Here is a 20,849-nt window from a genome sequence, read left to right as displayed (position 1 = left end):
AGAGGGGAGGCCCTGTTGTTCTGGAAGCACCAGGGTAGGGGGATACTCATGCCTCATTGATCAGGTAGTGGGTTGGAGGTGGTGGCTGTGGTTCTGTACCAGGAAGATACAGGATGTGGGTGAGCTTTAAAAAGGACAAAGGGGGCTAAGAAGAAGGACCTTCAAGAGGAGGGCATCCTGTGGGCAAAAGTGTGGAGGAGGGAAAGTGCGGAACATGGCACAATTAATGGCCAAGCCTGACGCCCTGTGAATCACCGAGGAAGCAGTCAGGCCGGATCTTTGGCCCCTGGGCCAGCCGTGGGGCACGCAGGCTTCCTTCCCTCACGCTACCAGGTCTAGAGCTGGTGGAGGAGAGGGCTGGAGGGTGAACTAGAGTAATTACAGAACCTTCTGCTGGGTCTCTCACACCTGCCCCGGGGGAGACATCTGCTAGGAACACCCCTCACCAGGACCTCCTAACCCAGAGGCCAGGGTTTGGGTCTCTCCAACTGAGAAACCAGTGGGTAGTGGTGACTGTGGGGCGTGTGGCCCTAGACAAGCTTCTCAAAGTCGGTAGAATTTGAAAAACAGGTGGATGGAAGGGACTGGTTTGAAAGCACGGAGCGGGGGTCTCCGAAGGGATGGGGATGACACGGGCTTAGACGAGGAACTTACATTCATTAGGCTTCTATGTGTTGTAACAGCTCTGTGAGGCAAGTCCCCTCGCTTTACGGCTGGGGAAACTGAGGCTCAGAGAGGCGAGGTGACCTCTGAGCCTACGCTTCTTCCTCCAATTATTCATCCTTCAACACCAGGTGTGGAGCAAAGCTCCGCGCCAAGGGTCGTGGAGTCAGCGGGACCACCTCTTGGATTCTGCCTCTAGGGATGACGGTGTCCCGAGGTCACACAGTGGTCTTACGGAGCTCAGACTCAGGTCTTTGTTCAAATCATCGCTTTGGACCGGGGTACCAGCCGGGGCCAGAGCTGGGTCGGGTGGCACGACTCCTGCGCCCTGGAGTCCTGCACCTCCCCTTCCGCTACGGTCCCGCCCCGCGCACCTGCCCCAGGTGAGTCCGGGAGGCCCCGAGTGCCGCCGGAAAGGGCCGAGCGGCTTCGGCAGGTGGGGCGGGGCGGGGCGGGGCGGGGCGGGGCCAGGCGGGCACTGGGAGCCGGACGGGACCCCGAGGCCCGCCGCCGCCGCCGCCGCCGCCGCCGCCATGGGCGCCTGCCTGGGCGCCTGCTCCCTGCTCGGCTGCGTGAGTGCCCGCCCCGCACTTCTGTCCTGTCTTCTTCCTCCAAGTAGTTTCTTCTTTTTCCTTCCTCCAAACTTGTCCTCCTCGGCCCGCACCCGCCTCCTCGTCCCTCGGGCTCCTGTCTCAGCCGGCGCCCCCAACCACTCGGTCCGGGGTGGCGGCGCCGGCGCCGCGACAGCTGGTGTCCCGGCTCGGGTTCCGGGGCCGGGCGGGGCGCGCCCTCGGCGGCGCCTCGGGGCACCGGGGAGACCGAGGCCCGCGCGGGGCGGAGGGAGCGTCGCGGCCCCGGCCCGGCCCTTCCCGCCCGACTTGGGGTGGTTCTCGGGCGCGTCTCTCGTCTTTTTCCCGGACGCTCCGACTCTTTGTGTGTCCTGCCTGGCCCCTGTCCCTCTCTGCCCAGTGCCCTTCTCTGTCCCTTTGGCAGACGGCGTGGCCCTGTCGGTGCGGCACAGTATGTCCATTTGTATTTGCCCGAAACGCGTCTCCGAGTTCGGGGTTCGGGCGTCCCTCTGTCCATCCCTCCCCGCCTCTCCGCGTCCTTGTCTGCGCGAACTCCTGGGCACTTACTTCCCCAGCAAGCCCTGGACCCTTCCGTGCGGGGCCCCAGCGCTGCGATGGGAGAGGGGTGGGGAGGAGCCCCCATCCGGTCTTCCCTAGCCGCCCTGAGTGGGGTTGGTGCCAGTTGTCACCCCCCGGGCCAAACTTTGGAGTGGGAGACCGAGGAGCTGAGGGAGTTTGGGTGTGCGTGCCTGGTCGCCTGAGCTGGAGAGCTGGGGGGCCCTCTGACTTCCCTCCCCCGCCCCCTCTTTCTTCCCTTCCCCTTCATTAAATGCGAGGTTCATTCAGCAGCTCCCTCCCGCTCTGGCCCCACACAAAGAGGGGCGGAGAAAGAGAGGGGGCTGCCAGGCAGCCGCCTAAGGAAAGCTCAGAACTTGCCTTCCTTTGTCCCTGATTTGTGTGTGTGAGGAGGGGGGCGTGGGGCGAGCGCTGGGGATCTAGAGATTTACTTGGTAGCCATTTTCTGAGAATGAGCTCAGCCTAGGGAGGCCTTAGAGTGGGTCCCTCGACACAATTCTCTGTTCTTCTCTGGGCCTCCGTTTCCCATCTGTGAAGTGTGTGTGTGTGTGTGTGTGTGTGTGTGTGTGTGTGCGCGCGCGCGCAGGAGGACGGATCAGCTGGTACCTGCAGTCCTGCCCAGCCCAGGGAATTCAAGGTTTGGGCTGGTCTCTGCCCAGGACCCCTTTGCCTCCTGGTCAGGGAGGAACCGCTTCCCTGAGGGTGACTGGTTTTTCTTCTGGTTCTGCAGGGTTGGCACCAGTTTTGCTGTGCTGGGTGGGGCAGGGGATGTTGAGAGGAGGCCCGCTAATCCCCCATCCTTGGTTTCCTGTCTGTAAGTCAAGGACCGTGGCGGTGCTTCCCTGGCAATGCTGTTGGGAATGTTAAATGGTAGACATGGGGCTGGGCAAGAGTCCAGTGGCACAGGCCTGCAATCCCCGTGACTTGGGAGGCTGAGGCAGGAGGATCCCTGTCCAAAGCCAGCCTCAGCAACTTACCAAGGCCCTAGGCAACTTGGCAAGACCCTGTCTCTAAATAAAACATAAAAAAGGGACTAGGGATGTGGCTCAGTGGTAAAGCACCTGGGTTCAGTCCCTGCTGGGTTCAATCCCCGGTACCAAAAGAAACAAAAAGCAGTAGACGTGGAAAGTGCCCAGCACGCCTGGCGTGTGGCGAGTGCTCACCATGGGTGATTTTATCTCTGATGGAAGATGTGTGGAGAATTCCATCTGGAGAGTGTCTGAGTCATAGGATTCAATGCTGAGAGCAGACAGGCCTGCTCAAACCCTCAGTTTACAGGCATGGAAACTGCAGCCCAGAGAGGTTAGCTGCTTTGCCTAAGGTTGCACAGTCAGGATTAAAATTTGTTTCCTGGTCTAGGTTTCTGTGAACACCCCCACTCCCTCTCCCACATCCTGGTTGTGGACAGGGCTGGCCTAGGGTAGAATCACCCTCCCGTGGAGTTCTGACCTCTGACACTGCACCAGTTGCTGTGCTGAGGCCCTCGCCCATGCCATCCCACTGGTTCTACCCCCACCCCTGTGGCACCGACGTCCCATTTTACATACACCATACCAATGATGGCCACCATTTACTGTGTTCTTATATAGGCCCAGCACTCATGGGAAAGAGCTGCCCTGCAGAGGATGGCACAGGCCAGCACTGTGATGAGCAAGGCACTTAATATTCCCACTTTAAAGATGAGGAAGCCAGATCAGAGAAGGCAGGTGGTTCCCCAAGGCCACATGGTATTAACTGGTACAGTGGACTCTCCTGGACACCAACAGCCCGTTTCAGTAAAGAGTTGCCCCATAGAACTAAGGCCCTTTGGAAGGCTTCCAGGCATCTTAAGGGGACTGTTTGGGGTGCATGTGTTGGTGGGGAAGACTTCTGAACCTCCCAGCTGTGACCATCTGCCTCTCCGAGTAGTTGCCCTGGACAGGAGGCGAGACTAGCCTTGGACGGGGATAAGGTGGGTCCCTTGGGGCTAGGAGTCACCAGGCAAGTTGGCACAGTGTGACTGGACAGTCAGCAAATGTTGAGGGAGGGCCCTCTGCACGGAGGGACTGTGAAAGGTCAGAACAGCTGGACTCAGGTCCTGGTTGGCCTCTTCTCATCTGCAAGACCGTGGGCAGTCACTCTGCCCCCTGCTTGTCTGTACAGTGGGAAGGACAGTGGTTTCTGCCTCTCGGGAGTGTCCTGGGATTAAATGGAACATCAGCGTGTCTACCCGGGAGCTGGCCTCCTGCGAGCTGGCCTCCTGCGGCTGCTCGGCTCCGTAAGCCCCCAGGCTGGGAAACTGCTCCCAGCCACCAGCGAGGAAGTGCCAGCGAGGAAGTGGGGAAGCTGAGCTGGGGTGTCCACCCGGAGACTGGGCTCAGAGCCACTGCCCTTGGCCAGGAGTCCATTTCCTAGATGAGGAAACTGAGTCCCACAGAGGGAGGAGAGACTCGCCTGGGGTCAGACTGCACTGCGCAGGGGAAGGAAGCATGCCTTGAATAGCTTCAGGCTGCCTCTTCCCTGTGTGGAGGCTGCTCTGGGGGTGGCCTGGCCACTGCGAATGGCTAGTGAAGGCTACAGGGTGTGTTCTTGCTGGGGCCAGTGTTTTTGTTTTAAAATGGCAACAAAATATGACGTAAGATTTACCTTTTTAACTTTTTTTTTTCTTTTTTCGTTTTGTTTCAGCAGAGATACGTAGTAAAAATGGGTTTTAACTAATGCAACCGTAATGATACGGATCCCAAGTGAGTGGCATCGTCAGGGAAGGGAGCGCAGCCATGTGGCAGAAGCTGGCTTCCTGTCTGGCTTACTGGAAACGGCCCCTGCTCCCTCTCCCTACTCCCACCACACTGCATGCCACTCTGTGGCCTGTCCTCTGTTCTGCAGCCAAAGGGATGTTTCTCTTTTTGTTCTTTCTTTCTTTTTTTTTTTTTTTTTGTACTAGGGATTTGAACCAGGGGTGCTTACCCACTAAACCACATCCCCAGCCCTTTTTATTTTTTATTTGGAGACAGGGTCTCACTAAGTTGCTTAGGACCTCCATTAGTTGCTGAGGCTGGCTTCGAACTGAAGTGATCCTCCTGCCTCAGCCTCCAGAGTCGTTGGGATTACAGGCATGTGCCAAAATGTCCAGTCAAAGTGATATGTCTAAAATGCAAATCTGATGTCATTACTCTTTGGCAGTTCCCTATTGCCTATGGGGTGAAGTTCAGACTCACCTAAGGGATTCTGGTCGCCACTTCCGGGCACCACACCAGGAAATAAAACATCGACTAAATGTGGCATGTGTGATTCCCTTGGCTAGGACAACCCTCCTCCCACCTCCCCTAGCTTCCTGCTCTCCCTGGGAAGCTCCCTGTCTCCTCCCTCTTTTATCGTGGTAAAATGCCTGCGATTTAAAATGTGTCATCTGAACCATTTTTCTTACTTTCTTTTGAGACAGGGTCTTGCTCTGTTGCCCAGGCTGGTCTCACACTCCTGGGCTCAGATGCTTCTCCTGCCTCAGGGTCCTGAGTTGACAGGACCACAGGTGCACACCGTGGTGCCCGGCTCCATTTTAAGCATTATTTTTAGTTGCAGGTGGACACAGTACCTTTATTTTACTTAATTACATCTGGTGCTGAGATGGAACCCAGTGCCTCGCACATGCTAGGCGAGTGCTCACCACTGAGCCCCAGCCCAGCCCCAGCCTTCTGCCATCACCAGCCTGTTCACCCCATTTCATCTTCACAGACTGAAGCTCCCATTGACAGTAGCCACCCTGGTAACCATCTGGTGAAAGAAGCAGCCCCTGGTAATGACTGTTATACTTTTTCTCTCAATGACCATGACTGCTTGAGGTTTTTCAGTAAGTCCAGCATGCAGCACTTGCCCTCTTGTGACTGGCTTCTGTGGCCGTCACATCCTGGGGGTCATCCTTGATGTAGCATGTGTCAGAAAGTCCCTCCTTTTCATGAGCGGGTATTATTCCACTGTATAACTAGACCAGGTTTTGTCTAGCCATTTACCCATCAATACACATTTGGGTGGTTTTCGCCTTTTGGCTGCTGTGAACATGGGTGTATGTTTGATCCCTACTTTCAGTTCTTTTGGATCTGTAGGCAGAAGTGAAGGGCCAGTTTGTTTCAAACAAAACAATTCGAAACTGGCTCAGCCTTGATCTGCCTCTCCTGCCCGCCTGGTGCCCCAAGGGTAGGGTTCCTAGGACCGGTGGTGTGTGGATGACTGAATGAGACCTGTTCCCACCATGCCAAACCTCTCGGGGCTCGAGCGTCCAGCCTGCTGTGTGAGGTGGTGAGCTCTCTGTCACCGGCAGTGCGTGCACAGCGGAGGACAGCTGGCTTTTTCTGGCTGGATTGGTCAAATGCCCAGGCCCCTTGCAGCTGAGATTCTGAGTCTGGGCTTCTTAAGTTCCGAGTGAGTTCTCCGTCCTGAGGCCCCGGGCCAGTGCTGGGGTTCGGCCAGCGCTAGGTGTTCTGTGCTTTTCCATCGCTGCCTCGGGCATGCGGGGCAGGAAGTGGTTGGAGTCGCGGGGCAGCTGCAGCTGCCTGGAGCACTGACCCATGTCACTCTGCAGCTCAGTGATCCTCATCACCTCTAGTGATCCCAAGAGTGGAGGGGCCACCACCGTCCCCAGGTATTGGACATGATATCATCTGCAGTTTCTTGAGATGATAAGAAGCTCATAAAACCTAAAGCTTTGTGCCGATTTGAGTTTTTAATCTTTATTTAAAAATCTTAATTTTTTTCCTATCTGTAAAATCAACTCGACTGACACATAATTGTCACCCACACGCTGGCCACACTTGGCAGGGGAATCTGCCTTGATGTTCCGATGGACATTCCCTTTTCCTGTTCCCCTGGGCTTCCTGTATGAACGGAACTTCCCTGTGCTCACGAGGAGGCCCGCGGCCTGGCCTGCCTGCCTGCCTGTCTGCAGGAGGGGTCCTTACAGAGGTGGGAGAGGGGTCCAGGAGTTTCCTGGCTCCCACAGCTGGGGCAGCTTCCGCCTCCCTCCCTCCTGGTCTCTCTGGTTGCTGATTGGGCCTCGGAAGTCCCCAGGTATCCGGTAGCAGGAACCACCTGCATTCTGGTCTCATGAGTGAATTGAAAGGTCAAGCTCCCTGAAGTTGGGATGGCTTCTCTTGTCTTGTCGCCCGGGTGGCAGGTTGAAATGGTAACGAGCCAGAGTCGGGCCCTCAGGTCCTCGCTGCCACGTGGTGTCTGAGGGGAGTGCCTGCTGGCCTCCCTGGGATTCCTCCGGGCGTGGAGGGATGCTTTTCTTCACTGGGGTATTTTTAAATTAAACGAGACCGCCATCAGTGTGGCTCTTGGGCAGCACACAGACTCCTGGGCTTACCTGCTGTGTGACCTTGCTCATGTCACCTTTTCCAGTCTCAGTTTCCCCATATGTAAATGGGAGGCTGACACACACTTCGTACTGTCAGAGGCTTAAGGTAGATACAGTGCTCACCACCATGGCGCCGCTGAGTAGCCCCTCAGAGGTGGTAGCTGTCATTGGATTACTTGAATCCCAGTGCTTTTGTTGACTTGCTCTGTGACCCCAGTTAAGTTTCTGAACCTCTCTGGTCTCAAAGTCCACATCTGTAAAATGGAACTAATCACCTCCTCTGTCTGATAACCAGGAGACTCCTTATGGCCCACAAAATATTTTCCTGGTTTATGCTTGTCCCCTCATTCCCCAGATATGGCCATGGATAGGCAGGGCTTGTGGTGGCAACTGCAGGATGTAACCAGGCTGTTGTGGCTTGGACCACGAAGAACAATTTGATCCCCCAAGCACTGAACGCAACACTGAGCTGTACTTGGCTCTGTGGGTGACAGAGAGGGGTCCGAAGGAGGTTTTCCAGGGGTGTCCTCAGAAGAGAAGAGGCAGAGGAAAGGCAACTCCGTCCCCAGCTGAGGCGCCACTGCCTGTGACCAGTTCAGCCAGGAAGGCTGGAGTCTCAGGACCTGGGCCCTTTCCGCCTACTCTCTGCAAAGCTCACCTCCAGGGCCAGTTATTCCTCTTCTGATGACAGCCAGTCCTGAGCCGGTCTGGTCCTGCTGGCCTGGCGGACGCCATCACTCCCCGCTCACCACCTGCCGGCTCAGGAGGCTTCCCCAGGAGAACACAGGGCCTCCTTCCCCAGCCTCCACTGCCCCAGCTCCGCGGCCCCAAGCCCCAGGGTCTGGGTGCCTCCTGCCCCTCAGCTCTCAGCTGAAATGCCGCTTCCTCAAGGTGACCTTCCCCCACCCGCCACCCGCCTTGGCACTCATGGCAGTGGGTACTTTTTCTTGCGGGCACTCGTCAAGACCTGTGTCTTGCTCTTAAACACCTGGGAGAGGACTTGGGTGGTTTGGGGACGAGGTTTATCAGGTGAAGCTGGAGGCGGGGCCTGTTTCTTCAAAGGCAGGGGGGCGGGTCTCCTTTTCCAGGGACCGGCTGTGAGGAGTGTGGCCTCAGCAGCCCCTGTGTGACTTCTGACAGCAGCCGACCAGGGACCCCAGAAGGGAAGAATTAGATCGCCACCTGTTGTCCCAAACTGGTACAGCGCTAGAGCGTAGCCGCTCGGGAGTTTCTTTTTTTTAAATGAAAATAAGCTTTATTACATCAAGTAATAAATACATACAAAGATGCAGTTTTAGTCATTTTCTTCCAGATGTTTTGATCAACTTACAATAAACACAGAACTGAAATCTACATACAGTCTTAGTATGAAAATTTTCGGGGTCCTTGTTAGATTTGGCAGGTTGCTCTTTCTTCTGTATTTATAACTTGTGCACTCTTAAAATTGACCTTGAAGCACTAAGAGTCCTGCAAATGCTTAAGCAAAAAAGAAGTGCCATTAAGCAGAACCTACACTGTATGGCACACGGGACCAGCTAAGTGAAGCAGTTGGTCAGGATGCATTCAAACAAAGTCCTTCGGATCAACTGAGCTTATGAAAAGGAACAAAGAACAATTTGAGTGACATAAAGTATTCAAAAGATTAAAGGGACACTGGTATCTTGGAGCCAAACAACAGTTTGCTGTAAAATAACTTCACATGCATCTTTTAAATCAATGCTTAAAAAAAAAGAACAAATCCTGGGTCATTCCTAACTAGGTAAAATGCAAATCCTAATTAACTTCGAAATATTTTCCCAATATTTTGAGACTGTGAATCTTGGGAGAAAAAACTAAAGTGTTACCATTTTGAAAACAAGTGTTCCATCCTAACAGGGAAGATGAGCTGTCACCTCTCACACTGTAGAGACCCTCCCCGGCAGACAAGGAGGCTGGGGTCTGGCTTTCCGCCGCTTCGCTAAGCACACCAGAGCCAGTCCTGAGCGTGCGTGCTGCCTGGCTCCAGCCTCTCCTGGCACTCTTGCTCCCTGCAGAGGTGGCCTTAGCTCCTTCCCCAGCTCTTCCGTGATGCCAGCAGTTCCGCATACTTGCCTTGGGGCACATGACAGTTCCCAGTTGCCTGTGTGTGGCCCCGTGATGGTGGTGGCCCATAGTCGCTCGGCAGCTGGCGGTATTGGGAGGATGCTGCCAAGCTGGGGTGAAGGCGAGCGGATGCTTCCAGGGCGTTGAGGGCGGCCAAGTTCGGCTTGTACGACATCCACCCAGGCGGCTGCAAGGACGGCCGCTCTGGAGTTTCTATTCTGTTCATTCAACGAATGCTTATTATGCGCTTGCTGTTTTCTGAGGTCTTGTCCGCTTCTATGTCAAACACTCTATATTCATTCAGTAGATAGCCTACGATCTCCTACTGTGTGCCAGGCACTGTGTGGTCCTCCGTGCACAACACAGACAAAACTCCATGCTCGCTGGCAGGGGAAGCAGACAAGTAAAATAAGGGGCCCATCAGAAGACAGAGAGTCCTGTGGAGAAGTAAGGGGAAGGGAAAAGGAAGCCCGAGGGGGTTGAAATTTTAAATCCCTGTTTCGTTCTCATACTTTTCCTGTGAGAGGTAGGTAATGATTCCTATTTTATAGGCGAGGAGACAAGTTCAGAGAGGTTGAGTGAGTTGTGTAAAGTCATACAGTGACAGAGCTGGCTTTCTGATTTTTTTTTTTTCCATTCCCCCAACTAAGAAACTGTGACCACAGCTTTCTCTTCCCTTTTTTGTGGGCAGGGGGTGCACTGGATTGAACCCAGGGGTGCTCTACCACCCAGCTATATCCCCAGTGCTTTTTAATTTTTAATTTTGAGACAATGCCCCACTACATTGCCAAGCCTGGCCTCAAACTTGAAATCCTCCTGCCTCAGCCTCTTGAGTCCCTGGGATGACAGGCCCAAGCCACCAGGCCCTGCTCCAGCTCTCTCTTTCCAAAGCCACTGTTGGGTTTTGTTGACTCCCCTGCAGCTTGGCAGTTAGACGGGATAACATCTGGGAAGCGCGTGTCGCTGCCCAGCTCAGTCCAGATTGGAACCCCTGAACAGGCAGGTGACAGTGCCCCTCCCCGCAGGCCTCCTGCCTCTGCGGCACGGCTCCCTGCCTCCTGTGCGGCTGCTGCCCCGCCAGCCGCAACTCAACCGTGAGCCGCCTGGTCTTCACCAGCTTCCTCTTCCTGGGCGTGCTGGTGTCCATCATCATGCTGAGCCCCGGCGTGGAGAGCCAGCTGCACAAGGTGAGCGCCAGGGCGGGAGGCGGGAGGCGGCGGCTCGGGGAGCAGCTCCCGACCTGGCTGCAGGAGGGGCCTCGGCTCTCCAGCTAGAGGGCGCAGGCTCGGGGCCCTGCGCTCACAGAGGCGGGCAGGAGTCCCGGCGCCCCTGTGAGCTGCGGGTGGCAATGGTGGGGCCCTTTCTTGTGTGGGGAGAACTTGAACCTCGTGAGGGAGTCCTGTTTCTCAGAAGCCGTGGTCTCCTTGGGAAATGCTGCTAGTCACTGCTGTCCCTTGGACGGCTGGCTCCCGCCAGTGCTGGAGCCCGGAGTGGGGTCCTGGCTCTTCTCTTCATCTCCCGGCACAGACGGGGGGCTAAGGGCGGGGCACACCTGCCCGCGTCCAGGTGTGAGTCCCGGGGAGCTCGGAGGAATGCGGGCAGTGCGCCCTGGACCCAGGTCAGCCCGCGGCTCTGTTTTCCCCAAGACTGTGACATGAGCCAGGTGGCGGGTGGAGGCCACGCTGGGGAGCTCCACAGTGCGTCACTGGCCCTGGAGGGATACCAGGAAAGCACACAGCCAGGAACGAGCTGGGAGGGTCCGTCACGGGGCTCCTGCCCCCGCAGTGGGTGGGGGTGGCGGAGGGGGCGCTGGGCCGCGCGCCCCTCCTGCTCCTGCCGCCCTGGGCTGTGCGCTGTGGGCGAGCCGGGCACTCAGGCGGCTGTCTGTCTTCACAGCTGCCCTGGGTGTGTGAGGAGGGGGCTGGAAACCTCGTTGTCCTGCAGGGCCACATCAACTGTGGCTCCCTGCTGGGCTTCCGCGCCGTCTACCGCATGTGCTTCTCCACGGCGGCCTTTTTCTTCCTCTTCGCTCTGCTCATGATGTGTGTGCGCAGCAGCCGGGACCCCCGCGCTGCCATCCAGAATGGGTAAGGGAGGGGCCCTGCCCCCTGGCGCTCTTCCCCAGCCCCCTTCTCCTCCTCTGCCAGTTCCCAGGATCTCGAGACTCTGCCCTCAGACTTGGGAGTCACTGAAGCCAGGGGTCACAGCACAGAGAACACCTCACTGAGTCGTACCTGTTTCTCTGATGAGGAAAGAAAGTTCAGAAAGGGCAGTAGTGCGCCTGAGGTCACACAGCACTTTAGGGACTGACACAGTCGGCTAGAACTCGGGCAGTCATGCTCACTGCTTGGTTTTTCCCTCTCTGCCCCTCAGGGCTTCTTCTGGGGGCAGGGCAGGCTTTCTGTGCCCATCAGGAAGCCCTTCTTTGCCTCTCCCAGGGTCTGTTCTTTGGGAGCAGGGCTCTGGGGCCAGGCCTGGTCTGGCTTCTGGTGTCTTGCCCCTGCTCAGCTTCCTTGTCTGTCCCCACTGCAGGTTTTGGTTCTTTAAGTTCCTGGTCCTCGTGGGTATCACCGTGGGTGCCTTCTACATCCCTAGTGGCTCCTTCTCCAAGAGTAGGTGGCTCGGGGGCACTGGAGGGCTAGCAGGGAGGTGGCAGGACTGTGGGGCTTTGGGTGGGGGCTTGGTGGGGCTGCCCTTGGCCCTGGCACACTGACCCAGGCTGCTGCCCCCCACCATGGGACAGTGCTAATGCTTGGTTTCATTGTCTTGGGGCAGCTGGGGTGGGGGGACCCACCTGGCCCGACCCCTATTCTGCTGTGCGTCTCTGCAAGGCCAGGGCTCCCTGAAGGCGGGGACTCTGCTGCAGGATGACTGACTGGACGGTGGTGTGTGAGAGGGAGACCGCGGGTGGCTGCCCCCGGCCTCCGCTGGCCTCACCCCGCCCCCCGCCCGCAGTCTGGTTCTACTTCGGCGCCGTGGGCTCCTTCCTCTTCATCCTCATCCAGCTGGTTCTGCTCATCGACTTCGCGCACTCCTGGAACCAGCGGTGGCTGTGCAAGGCCGAGGAGCGCGACTCCCGCGCCTGGTACGCAGGTCAGTGCCGGGCCTGGCACAGGGGCTGGGCAGCCGGGGCTCCCCGCGGGCAGGGCGTGCCCTCGGGAGTGGAGGAGAGCTGACCCGGAGGCCTCCGACCCGGAGCTCAGGGCTGCTGCGCAGCGCAGCGCCACCTTCTGGTGGTGCCCAGACGGAGCTCCAAGGGTCACCGGCCCCTGCAGCCCCGGGAGCAGAGGGAGCCCCGGTTGAGCGCTGCCCAGGTGTGGCGTGGTCTTGGCGCCCTGCGCGCTGGTCTGTCTCCCACCGCAGTGCCGTCTTATCAGACTGCTCTGACCGCGTTGTGATCGTGGTGACGGCCACCCCATGCCAGCTCCGGATGGGGCAGTCACTCAGAGGCCCTGGTGGAAGACCCTGAATGAGGACGGAGCCCCGGAGGGTGGGGTCCCCCCTGAGCCGGCGCTGCTGCCCCTCCCGCAGGCCTCTTCTTCTTCACCTTCCTCTTCTACGCGCTGACCGTCACGGCTGTGACGCTGATGTTCATCTACTACACGCATCCGGGCGCCTGCTACGAGGGCAAGATCTTCATCGGCCTCAACCTCACCTTCTGTGTCTGCCTCTCCATCGTGGCTGTCCTGCCCAAGGTCCAGGTGAGCCCGCCCGGCAGCCCCTTTGGCAGGTGGGACTTCTGTAGAAACCTGGGTTCTGGGGCAGGGACTGACATTTAGAGCATGGGTTCCAGAGGTAGCATCCCGAGCCTGGAGTGTTGGCTCTCACGTCTACATGCTGGGTGTCTTTGGGAAAGCGCTGTAACCTCTCTGTGCCCATCTTTCCTCAAATGTAAAAGGGGGATGATCACACCAGCTGCTTGTAGCTACCGTCACAGGATTGAACGGGGAGCAGTGCCTGGCATGAGAGGGAACAATCAGACATCAGCTGTTGGAGTTCTAGATATCTTTTTTTTTTTTTTTCTCACACAAATTAGAAGACCATCAGGAAGAGTTAGTGAGTGATTCCTGGATGATTCAATAAATGGTGCTGGGGGTGAAATTCCAGGGTCCCATCTCAGACCCTCTGAGACAGTGGGTGGGGGCTCCCAGGGTGAATGTTCTTCAAAATGTCTCAGGGCCACCTTATGCGTCCAGCAGTACCTCACGGTGTGGATCTCAGCACCACAGGAGTTTCAAAGCCAGCTTGGGTGGTCTCTGTGTATCTTCAGTAGAAAGGCTGAACCTCTTTTCTGCTCAGAGCCTGCATTTGTGTGAGAAAGCTGAAGCCCAGAGAGGGAGATGCTTTGTCCCAGAACACACTGCAACCAGCGTTCATTCAGCAAATACCTTTTTTTGGGGGGGGGGGGGGTAACTGGGGATTGAACCCAGGATCTCACTAAGTTGCCTAGGGCCTTGCTAAATTGCTGAGGCTGGCCTTGAACTCATAATCCTCCTGTCTCAGCCTCCTAAATCACTGGGATTACAGGCCTGTACCACTGTGCCTGGCTTGCCAGGCTCACTTCTAGGATTGGGGCTACAGCTGCCAGGAACAGGAGAAATGAGAATAGTGGCTCTAAGTTAATGGCATTTGTCACCTATGTCACTTGGTCCTCACATCATCAACCCACCTTACAATGAAACACAGGCTTAAAGAAGTAAAGAGGCCAGGCATGATGGTGCAGGCCTGTACTCCCAGTCACATGGGAGGCTGAGGCAGGAGGATGGCAAGTTCGAGGCCAGCCTCAGCAATTTAGCAAGGCCCTAAGCAACTCAGTGAGACCCTGTCTCTAAATAAAATACAAAATAGGGCTGAATGTGGCTCAGTGGTTGAGTGCCCCTGAGTTCAATGCCTGATACCAGGAAAAAAACAAAGTGAAGGAAGGACTGATGGGCGCGGTAGTGCACTCCTGTAATCCCAGTGACTCAGGAGGCTGAGGCAGGAGGATTATGAGTTCAAGATCAGTCTCATTGACTAAGTGAGGCCCTAAGCAACCTAGTGAGACCTTGTCTCAAAATAAAAAATAAAAAGGGCTGGGAATGTGGCTCAGTGGTTATGCGCCACTGGGTTCAATCCCTGGCACCAAAAACAAACAAACAAAACAAGGAGTAGATATAGCATGTGCAAAGGCCCTGGGGCAGGGAGGGTTGGCAGGTTGCAGTGATAGAAGAAGCCACCATGGCTGCTATGCTACACTGATAGGTGGAGGAGAAGGCCGGCACACCCGGAGGCTGTGGTTGGCGGTCTACCTGGGAGGGTTTTTAGGAGGGAGGAGGGTGGTGATCTGAGGAGTGAGAGTGTGAAGAGGAAGAATTAGAAGCCCACTTCCACCGGGCTGGCATGTTTTCCCAATGTGGGGTGGGGTGGGTGGGGTGGGTGGGGGACTCTGAGGTCCCTTAGTATATGTGAGTGGCTGGGGGGTGGTGGGTGTCCCTGGCCTGGCAGGGGACTTACCAGTGCCGGCCTTCTCCAGGACGCCCAGCCCAACTCTGGGCTGCTCCAGGCCTCTGTCATCTCGCTCTACACCATGTTTGTCACCTGGTCAGCCCTGTCCAATGTCCCTGGTGAGTATGGCCCTGGGCTCGAGAGGCCTGGCCTTGTTCCTGGGCCACCTTGGCCTGCTGAGGAGCTGGGGACCCTCACAGGTGACAGGGACATCCTGGCTGCAGCCCACCCTGAGACTCTGCCCTTAGGGAGGTGGCTGCCCGCCGGCTCCCAGAGTTGACGCTGTCATTTTGTGTGCTGAGGGCTGTCTGCCGCTGGGCCCTGGCTGGTGGCTGTGTTTTTGTCTGTCTGTCTGCCTGCCTGCCCGTCCTCAGGGCTGCCTGGCTTCCCCGGGGCTTCGTGGGTGGAGGTGACTCTGCTCCCCTCCCCAGACCAGAAGTGCAACCCTCACTTGCTGACCCGCCTGGACAACGCCACGGTCCTGGCGGGCCCCGAGGGCTACGAGAGCCAGTGGTGGGATGCCCCCAGCATCGTGGGCCTCGTCATCTTCATCCTGTGCACCCTCTTCATCAGGTACGGCGGGGTCCGCCCTCTGGGGAGTGGTCTCGTGCGGGGTCCGCCCTCTGGGGAGTGGTCTCGTGCGGGGTCCGCCCTCTGGGGAGTGGTCTCGTGCGGGGTCCGCCCTCTGGGGAGTGGTCTCGTGCGGGGCCAGAGTGAGGAGGCCTGGGAACCCGACTTGGGCTGGTGGGGAGCGAGCCTCGCAGGCCCAGCTTGAGCGGGCAGCAGAGGCGGGCCGACCGCCCTCCCGGCCCAGCCCTTTTCTGCACCGGAGCCACCTCGTCTCCAGCCCAACCACCTGTGGGGTCAGGGAAGGGATCTGGACTGGACCAGCAGGTCCAGGCTCCATTTCTCACCTGCCATGTGGCCTGGGAAAGCGGCCTAATCTTCCAGAGCCTCACTTTCCTCCTGGGTAAGAGGAGAAGGATGCTCTCCGAGGTGTGGAGCTGGCTGTGGCCCCATCATCTTCTCTAAGAGGGCAGCTCATGCTGAAGTTCACACAGCAGCTTTTTATTTTTATTTTATTTTATTATTTATTTATTTATTTATTTATTTTTTTGGGTGCTGGGGATTGAACCCAGAGCCTTGTGCTTACACGGCAAGCACTCTACCGACTGAGCTATCTCCCCAGTCCCAGCTTTTTATTTTTTTAATTTATTTTTATTTTTTGGTACTAAGGATTAAACCTAGGGGCACTTTACTACTGAGTTATGTCCCCAACCCTTCTTAACTGTCTTGCTAAGTTACTGAGGCTAGCCTCGAACTTGTGATCATCCTGCTTCAGCCTCCTGTATAACTGGAATTACAGACATGTTTCATTGTGCCTGGCTACTCAGCAGCTTTTCTGGGGTGGGTACTGGGGATTGAACTCAGGGGCACTCGACCATTGAGCCACATCCCCAGCTCTATTTTATATTTTATTTAGAGAAACTCACTGAGTTGCTTAGTGCCTCGCTTTTGCTGAGGATGGCTTTGAACTCTAGATCCTCCTGCCTCAGCCTCCCGAGCTGCTGGGATTATAGGTGTGCGCCACCTGCCCAGCCACAGCAACTTTTTAAAAGGAACGTCTTAGAAGTGCTTATTAGTGTGAACTCTGGAGCTAGCCTGCCTGCCTTTGAACCTGGCCCTGCCACTTGCTAACTATGTGATCTTTGGCAAGTCATTTACCCTCTCTGTGCCTCAGTTTCCTTACCTATAAAATAAGGATAAAAATAGTACCTACCTCATTGGATTGTTGAGGGTGGTGCCATGAGTTACTGTGTATAAAACAGTGCAAAGGACCAGTATGCAGGAGCTTGGCACGTAGCAGGTGCAAGATAAGTGTTCTGTGTTGTTCTAACCCTCTGACGTTTGCACAGCTGGGTGGACGGGAGCCGCAGCTTTGTAAGGCACGGGTCATAATGTTCAGCGACTCCGCGGACTCGCGCTCGCCTTCCGCTGGCCCCATGATGTGCGCCTGCGCTCTAGCTCTGCTCTGCCGCCCTCCTGGCGGCAACGCCCCTGCCTGCTGGCCTCCCAGGCGCAGTGCTTGGAGGCCGAGGCCTTTTCGCAGTCTGTTTGGTTTTAACCTTTTCACAACATTGTCTCCGAGTCCGGTCAGGGCAGCCCACGCTCATCTTTCTTCTCCATCATGTTGATACCTGTGCAACCTGGAAAGGCCTGGATCTCAGAGCCTCTTTGACAGATGGGGCGACTGAGGCTCAGGAAGGCCTTGAGCCCGCAGTGGCCGGGACCTCTGCACGCTTTTCTTGCCCCTGGTCCTCCGTCCCTCCCTATCCCTGACCCCCGTGCTCAGCTCTGCTTACTCTGCTCCTCATAGGCCTTCCTGACCTTGGTCACAGGAGGCTCCCCGGATCCAGGGCTCCGTCCTCGGCACAGTTCTGTCATGAGCTGCCAAGAGGCCAGGACTACCTGGGTCTCCACCCAGCTCCGGGTGGTCCAGGCCTGGCTCTCCTGCACTTGATACCCGCACAGTAGCTGGGGATTGGGTTCCGTCTGGAGGCTCAGCCAGGGTGGATCTTCTGTTCCCTGGGTTAGGGCCGGGAACCAGCTCTTCTTCTCTTTGTTTTTCCCCCAGTGCTAGGGATTGAACCCCAGGCACTCCACCGCTGAGCTGCACTCGCCTGCAGCCTTCTTACTTTTTCATTTTGAGGCAGGCTCTCATATTAGTTGTCCAGGCTGGCTTTGAACTTGCGATTTTCCTGTCTCAGCCTCCAGAGTTGCTGGGATTACAAGTGTGAACTATACCTGGTCTTTTTACCTTTTTCCAGAATGTGAGTTGGGTCTTCAAAACTGTATGTCTCGAACTTCTGAATTTTGTTTCAACATCAAGTCCTCATCGTAGAAAAGCCACGACAGCCAGGCGTGGAGACTGAGGCAGGAGCACTACAAGTTCAGAGCCATCCTCAGCAACTGCAAGACCCTGTCTCGAAATAAAATAAAATGAGGACTGGGGGTGTATCTCAGAGGTTCAGTCCTCAGTACTGCCAAAAAAAAAAAAGAACAGAAGCGATGATATATAACCATCACTGTGATTGTCATTTTCTTCTTTTAGTGTGACCATGAAGGAAAGGGAGGCAGATGATTAGCTGAGACTAATGAAAGCATTGTGAGTTAGTGACAGTCAGCTCCCTGGTGTGGTGGTCCGCAGCACTGGGAACTCAGTTTGTGGAGGTAGCCAATGCGTGTCTCAGGAGTATCGGCCGTACATGTAGTTCGTGCCCTGTGCCCGGACAGTGCTGGGCTTTCCGTCATTATTCTACTTACCTCCCAGCAGCCTTGTGAGGGAAGTACAGGGGAGGCCTTAGAGGCTCAGAGAGGTCACGCATCCTGCTCAGGGTCACAGAGGGAGTTGGCGTGGAGTTGGGAGTCAGAACAGCTTACTAACTCCTGGGCCCAGGTCATCGGGTCCCTGGCCTCCGAAGCCCTGAGACTACGTGTGTCTGGTGTTGTGAATCGTGCCGTGGCTCCAGGGCCACCCTGCTACCCCTGTGCCCCACTTGGTGGCCGCGGCCCTGACTCCACCCCCCTGGCTCCCCGACAGCGTGCGCTCCTCAGACCACCAGCAGGTGAACAGTCTGATGCGGACGGAGGACTGCCCGGCCGGCCCGGAGGCCATGCAGCAGCAGCAGCAGGTGGTGGTCTGCCAGGGCCGAGCCTTTGACAACGAGCAGGATGGTGTCACCTACAGCTACTCCTTCTTCCACCTGTGCCTGGTGCTGGCCTCCCTGCACATCATGATGACGCTCACCAACTGGTACAGGTGCGTGCAGCCTGCGGCGCCCCCTCCTCTGCCCCTCCCTGGGAGTCCCTGAGCCTGCTCAAGGCCGGGGGCATCTGGGCATCTGCCCCTGCTCCGCCCAGTGTCCCTGCTGCTGCCTCAGTGTGCTCAGCTCCTGGCAGCTTCATGAGTGACGGAGGGGACCTCACAGGAGGCGGGGCTGGGCCTGTGCAGGGCTGTGGGGTTTCAAGTCAGGTGGACCATGGAGTCAGCTTTGAGGTTAGTGGCTGGAGGGTTAGGGGTAGGGTGGGATCAGAATCAGAGTCACAGGTTAGCAGGACGAGTCAGCATCTAGGGTGGGGCGGGGCCTCTGGAGCTGCAGCTGGTCTCGGTCACTCAGACCGTTGCCATGGCGTGGGCACGTGTGCACACCGTGCTGTCATCTGGTGACATGGGTCTGGAGGCCGTAGCCAGGACTGAAGGGACAGAATCAAGGAGCTAAGATCGGGGTCATAAGGTCAGGGGTCGGGGTGGGCTGAGCACAGGTAAGCAGTCAGGACTAAGGTCAGGAGTTCCAGAGCCCCAAGGTCAGGGGCTGGGAGTGAGGTCGGAGAATTGGGATCCCAAGGTTAGACCAGGAGTCAGGTCAAGCTCAAGGTCGACGACTGGGTCAGGTCTGTGGTAGGAGGACAAGAGCCTTCCTTGTCCAGGCTCATGAGGCCAAGTGTCTGAAGGGTCAGAGGCAGGGTAAGAGCCGGCCTTGAAGTCAGGGGTCACAAGTGGGTCGTAAAGTCAGGGAACAGGACCACGGTCATGAGCTCAGGGGCTGGGCTCACCAGGAAGATGGTGTGTTCCAGACCTGGAGAGACCTATACCATGATCAGCACGTGGCCCGCCGTGTGGGTGAAGATCTGCGCCAGCTGGGCAGGGCTGTTCCTCTACCTGTGGACCCTGGTGGCGCCTCTGCTCCTGCCCAGCCGCGACTTCAGCTGAGGCAGCCCCCGGAGCCTGCCCACTTCGTGCCTTGGGGCTCACCGACAGCCAACCTGCCGCCTCCCCACACCCACTCACCAGGCTGAGCCCATCCTCCCCACCCTCGCCCTCCTCCAGGCCTGTTCTGAGTGGCCGTCCTGCAGTCTTAGTGCCGTCAGGTTCTGGGGAGCACCGGACTCACACCTGTGCCCCACCTGCCGCTGCCCCAGACCACGGAGCTGCCTCTTCCTTCCCTGACCCCAGTGACCCACACTCACTCGGGAAAAAAGTCCCCTCAATGCCCAGAAGGGGGCTGAGGGGAGAGCTGCTCAGAGCTGCTCAGAGGGCAGTGAGCACCCGCCACCTGGACGCCTGGCGCCGAAGCCCGTGTTCCTGCCCCACCCCTTCCTGGACCGTGCCTTACGAGTCTCCAAGACTTCGAGCAATAAACACACCCGTGTGTGCCTCCCTGTGTCCCGTGCTCCTCACCCTTGGTGCTGGGCCTGTCGCCTCTGCAGCCAGTGGGCTGGGAGTGGAGTCAAGGCTGAAGGATGAGGGGTCTGTGCTCTGGGTCACGGAGAACCCAGGATGCTGGGCTGGCAGGAAGGAGGGCCGGCCAAGGCTTTGGACGAAGGGACTCTGGGGGCCAGACGAAGGGAGCCTGGAGACAGTGGGACCAGCAGGGTCCCCTTCCCGAGGGCGGGGAGGCCAGAGCCAGGTGGAGCAGGAGCCGTGCCACTGGCTGAGGGCACTCCCTTCAGGGTCCCCTTACCAGTCACTGCCCGCAGTCCTGCCCATCTCGCCACATCCACAGTAAGGGCTTGCTCGCCACCCTCCCCATCTTGCTGCAGGGGTCATTGTCATCCGCCTGGGGCAGGTGCCTGGGGAATGCAGAGGAAAGCAGTGAGCCCCAGGCCTCAGGCCACCTTGGGGAAGGTCACTGAGCCAGCCTGGCTGCCCCCACAGTGGAGGCTGTGGGAATCCCACAGGCTCTGGGCAGGTCCTTCCAGTCTAGGGGTGCTGGTTCCTCATTCATCAAACCAGAGTCGCGCCTCCCACTTCCAGGCTGAGGAGCCCTGGAGCAGCCTGGGCCACGGCCTGAGCAGGTGCCCGGTGAATGTCAGCTCCCATCTGTGGAAGGGCACAGGTGGGGCCCAGGACCTGTCACTGTGGTGACCAGATGCCAGCTGTTCATTCTTTCCCTGTGGGTCTCAGAATAGGCACGGCCGTGATGGATTTGCTGAGGACAGAGGCTGGGACGGGGGGACAGCCTGCCTTTAAGGCGCTGCAGGGTTACGGCGTGAGTACGGTGATAGAGTGGCCCTAGGATATGTGGGGTCACCAAGGAGGCACTGACCAGCTGGGGACAGGACGGAACATGGAGGATGAGTAGTAG

General features: G+C 57.4%; 1 protein-coding gene across 1 annotated transcript; it reads left to right on the top strand.

Annotated features, from left to right (window-relative positions):
- Positions 1 to 1,124: 1,124 nt before the first annotated feature.
- Serinc2 (serine incorporator 2) lies at positions 1,125 to 19,931 on the top strand. Its single transcript, XM_047558632.1, has 10 exons — positions 1,125 to 1,235; positions 10,245 to 10,406; positions 11,116 to 11,306; positions 11,752 to 11,831; positions 12,175 to 12,312; positions 12,751 to 12,920; positions 14,732 to 14,822; positions 15,135 to 15,276; positions 18,305 to 18,523; positions 19,339 to 19,931. The coding sequence occupies exons 1-10, from the start codon at positions 1,197 to 1,199 to the stop codon at positions 19,472 to 19,474; spliced, it is 1,368 nt and encodes a 455-aa protein (XP_047414588.1). The 5' UTR covers positions 1,125 to 1,196; the 3' UTR covers positions 19,475 to 19,931.
- Positions 19,932 to 20,849: the final 918 nt, after the last annotated feature.

The sequence above is a fragment of the Sciurus carolinensis genome, chromosome 1 (genome assembly GCF_902686445.1).
Source record: "Sciurus carolinensis chromosome 1, mSciCar1.2, whole genome shotgun sequence".
NCBI classification, from domain to species: domain Eukaryota; kingdom Metazoa; phylum Chordata; class Mammalia; order Rodentia; family Sciuridae; genus Sciurus; species Sciurus carolinensis.
This window is presented reverse-complemented; position numbering and strand designations above follow the sequence as displayed.

Excerpts from the sequence above, each read along its gene's own strand:
- Serinc2 (XM_047558632.1), top strand. The coding sequence starts at position 1,197 with ATGGGCGCCTGCCTGGGCGCCTGCTCCCTGCTCGGCTGC. Across the intron at positions 12,921-14,731 it reads CTGTCCTGCCCAAGGTCCAG|GACGCCCAGCCCAACTCTGG; the intron begins GTGAGCCCGCCC and ends GGCCTTCTCCAG. Across the intron at positions 14,823-15,134 it reads AGCCCTGTCCAATGTCCCTG|ACCAGAAGTGCAACCCTCAC; the intron begins GTGAGTATGGCC and ends TCCCCTCCCCAG.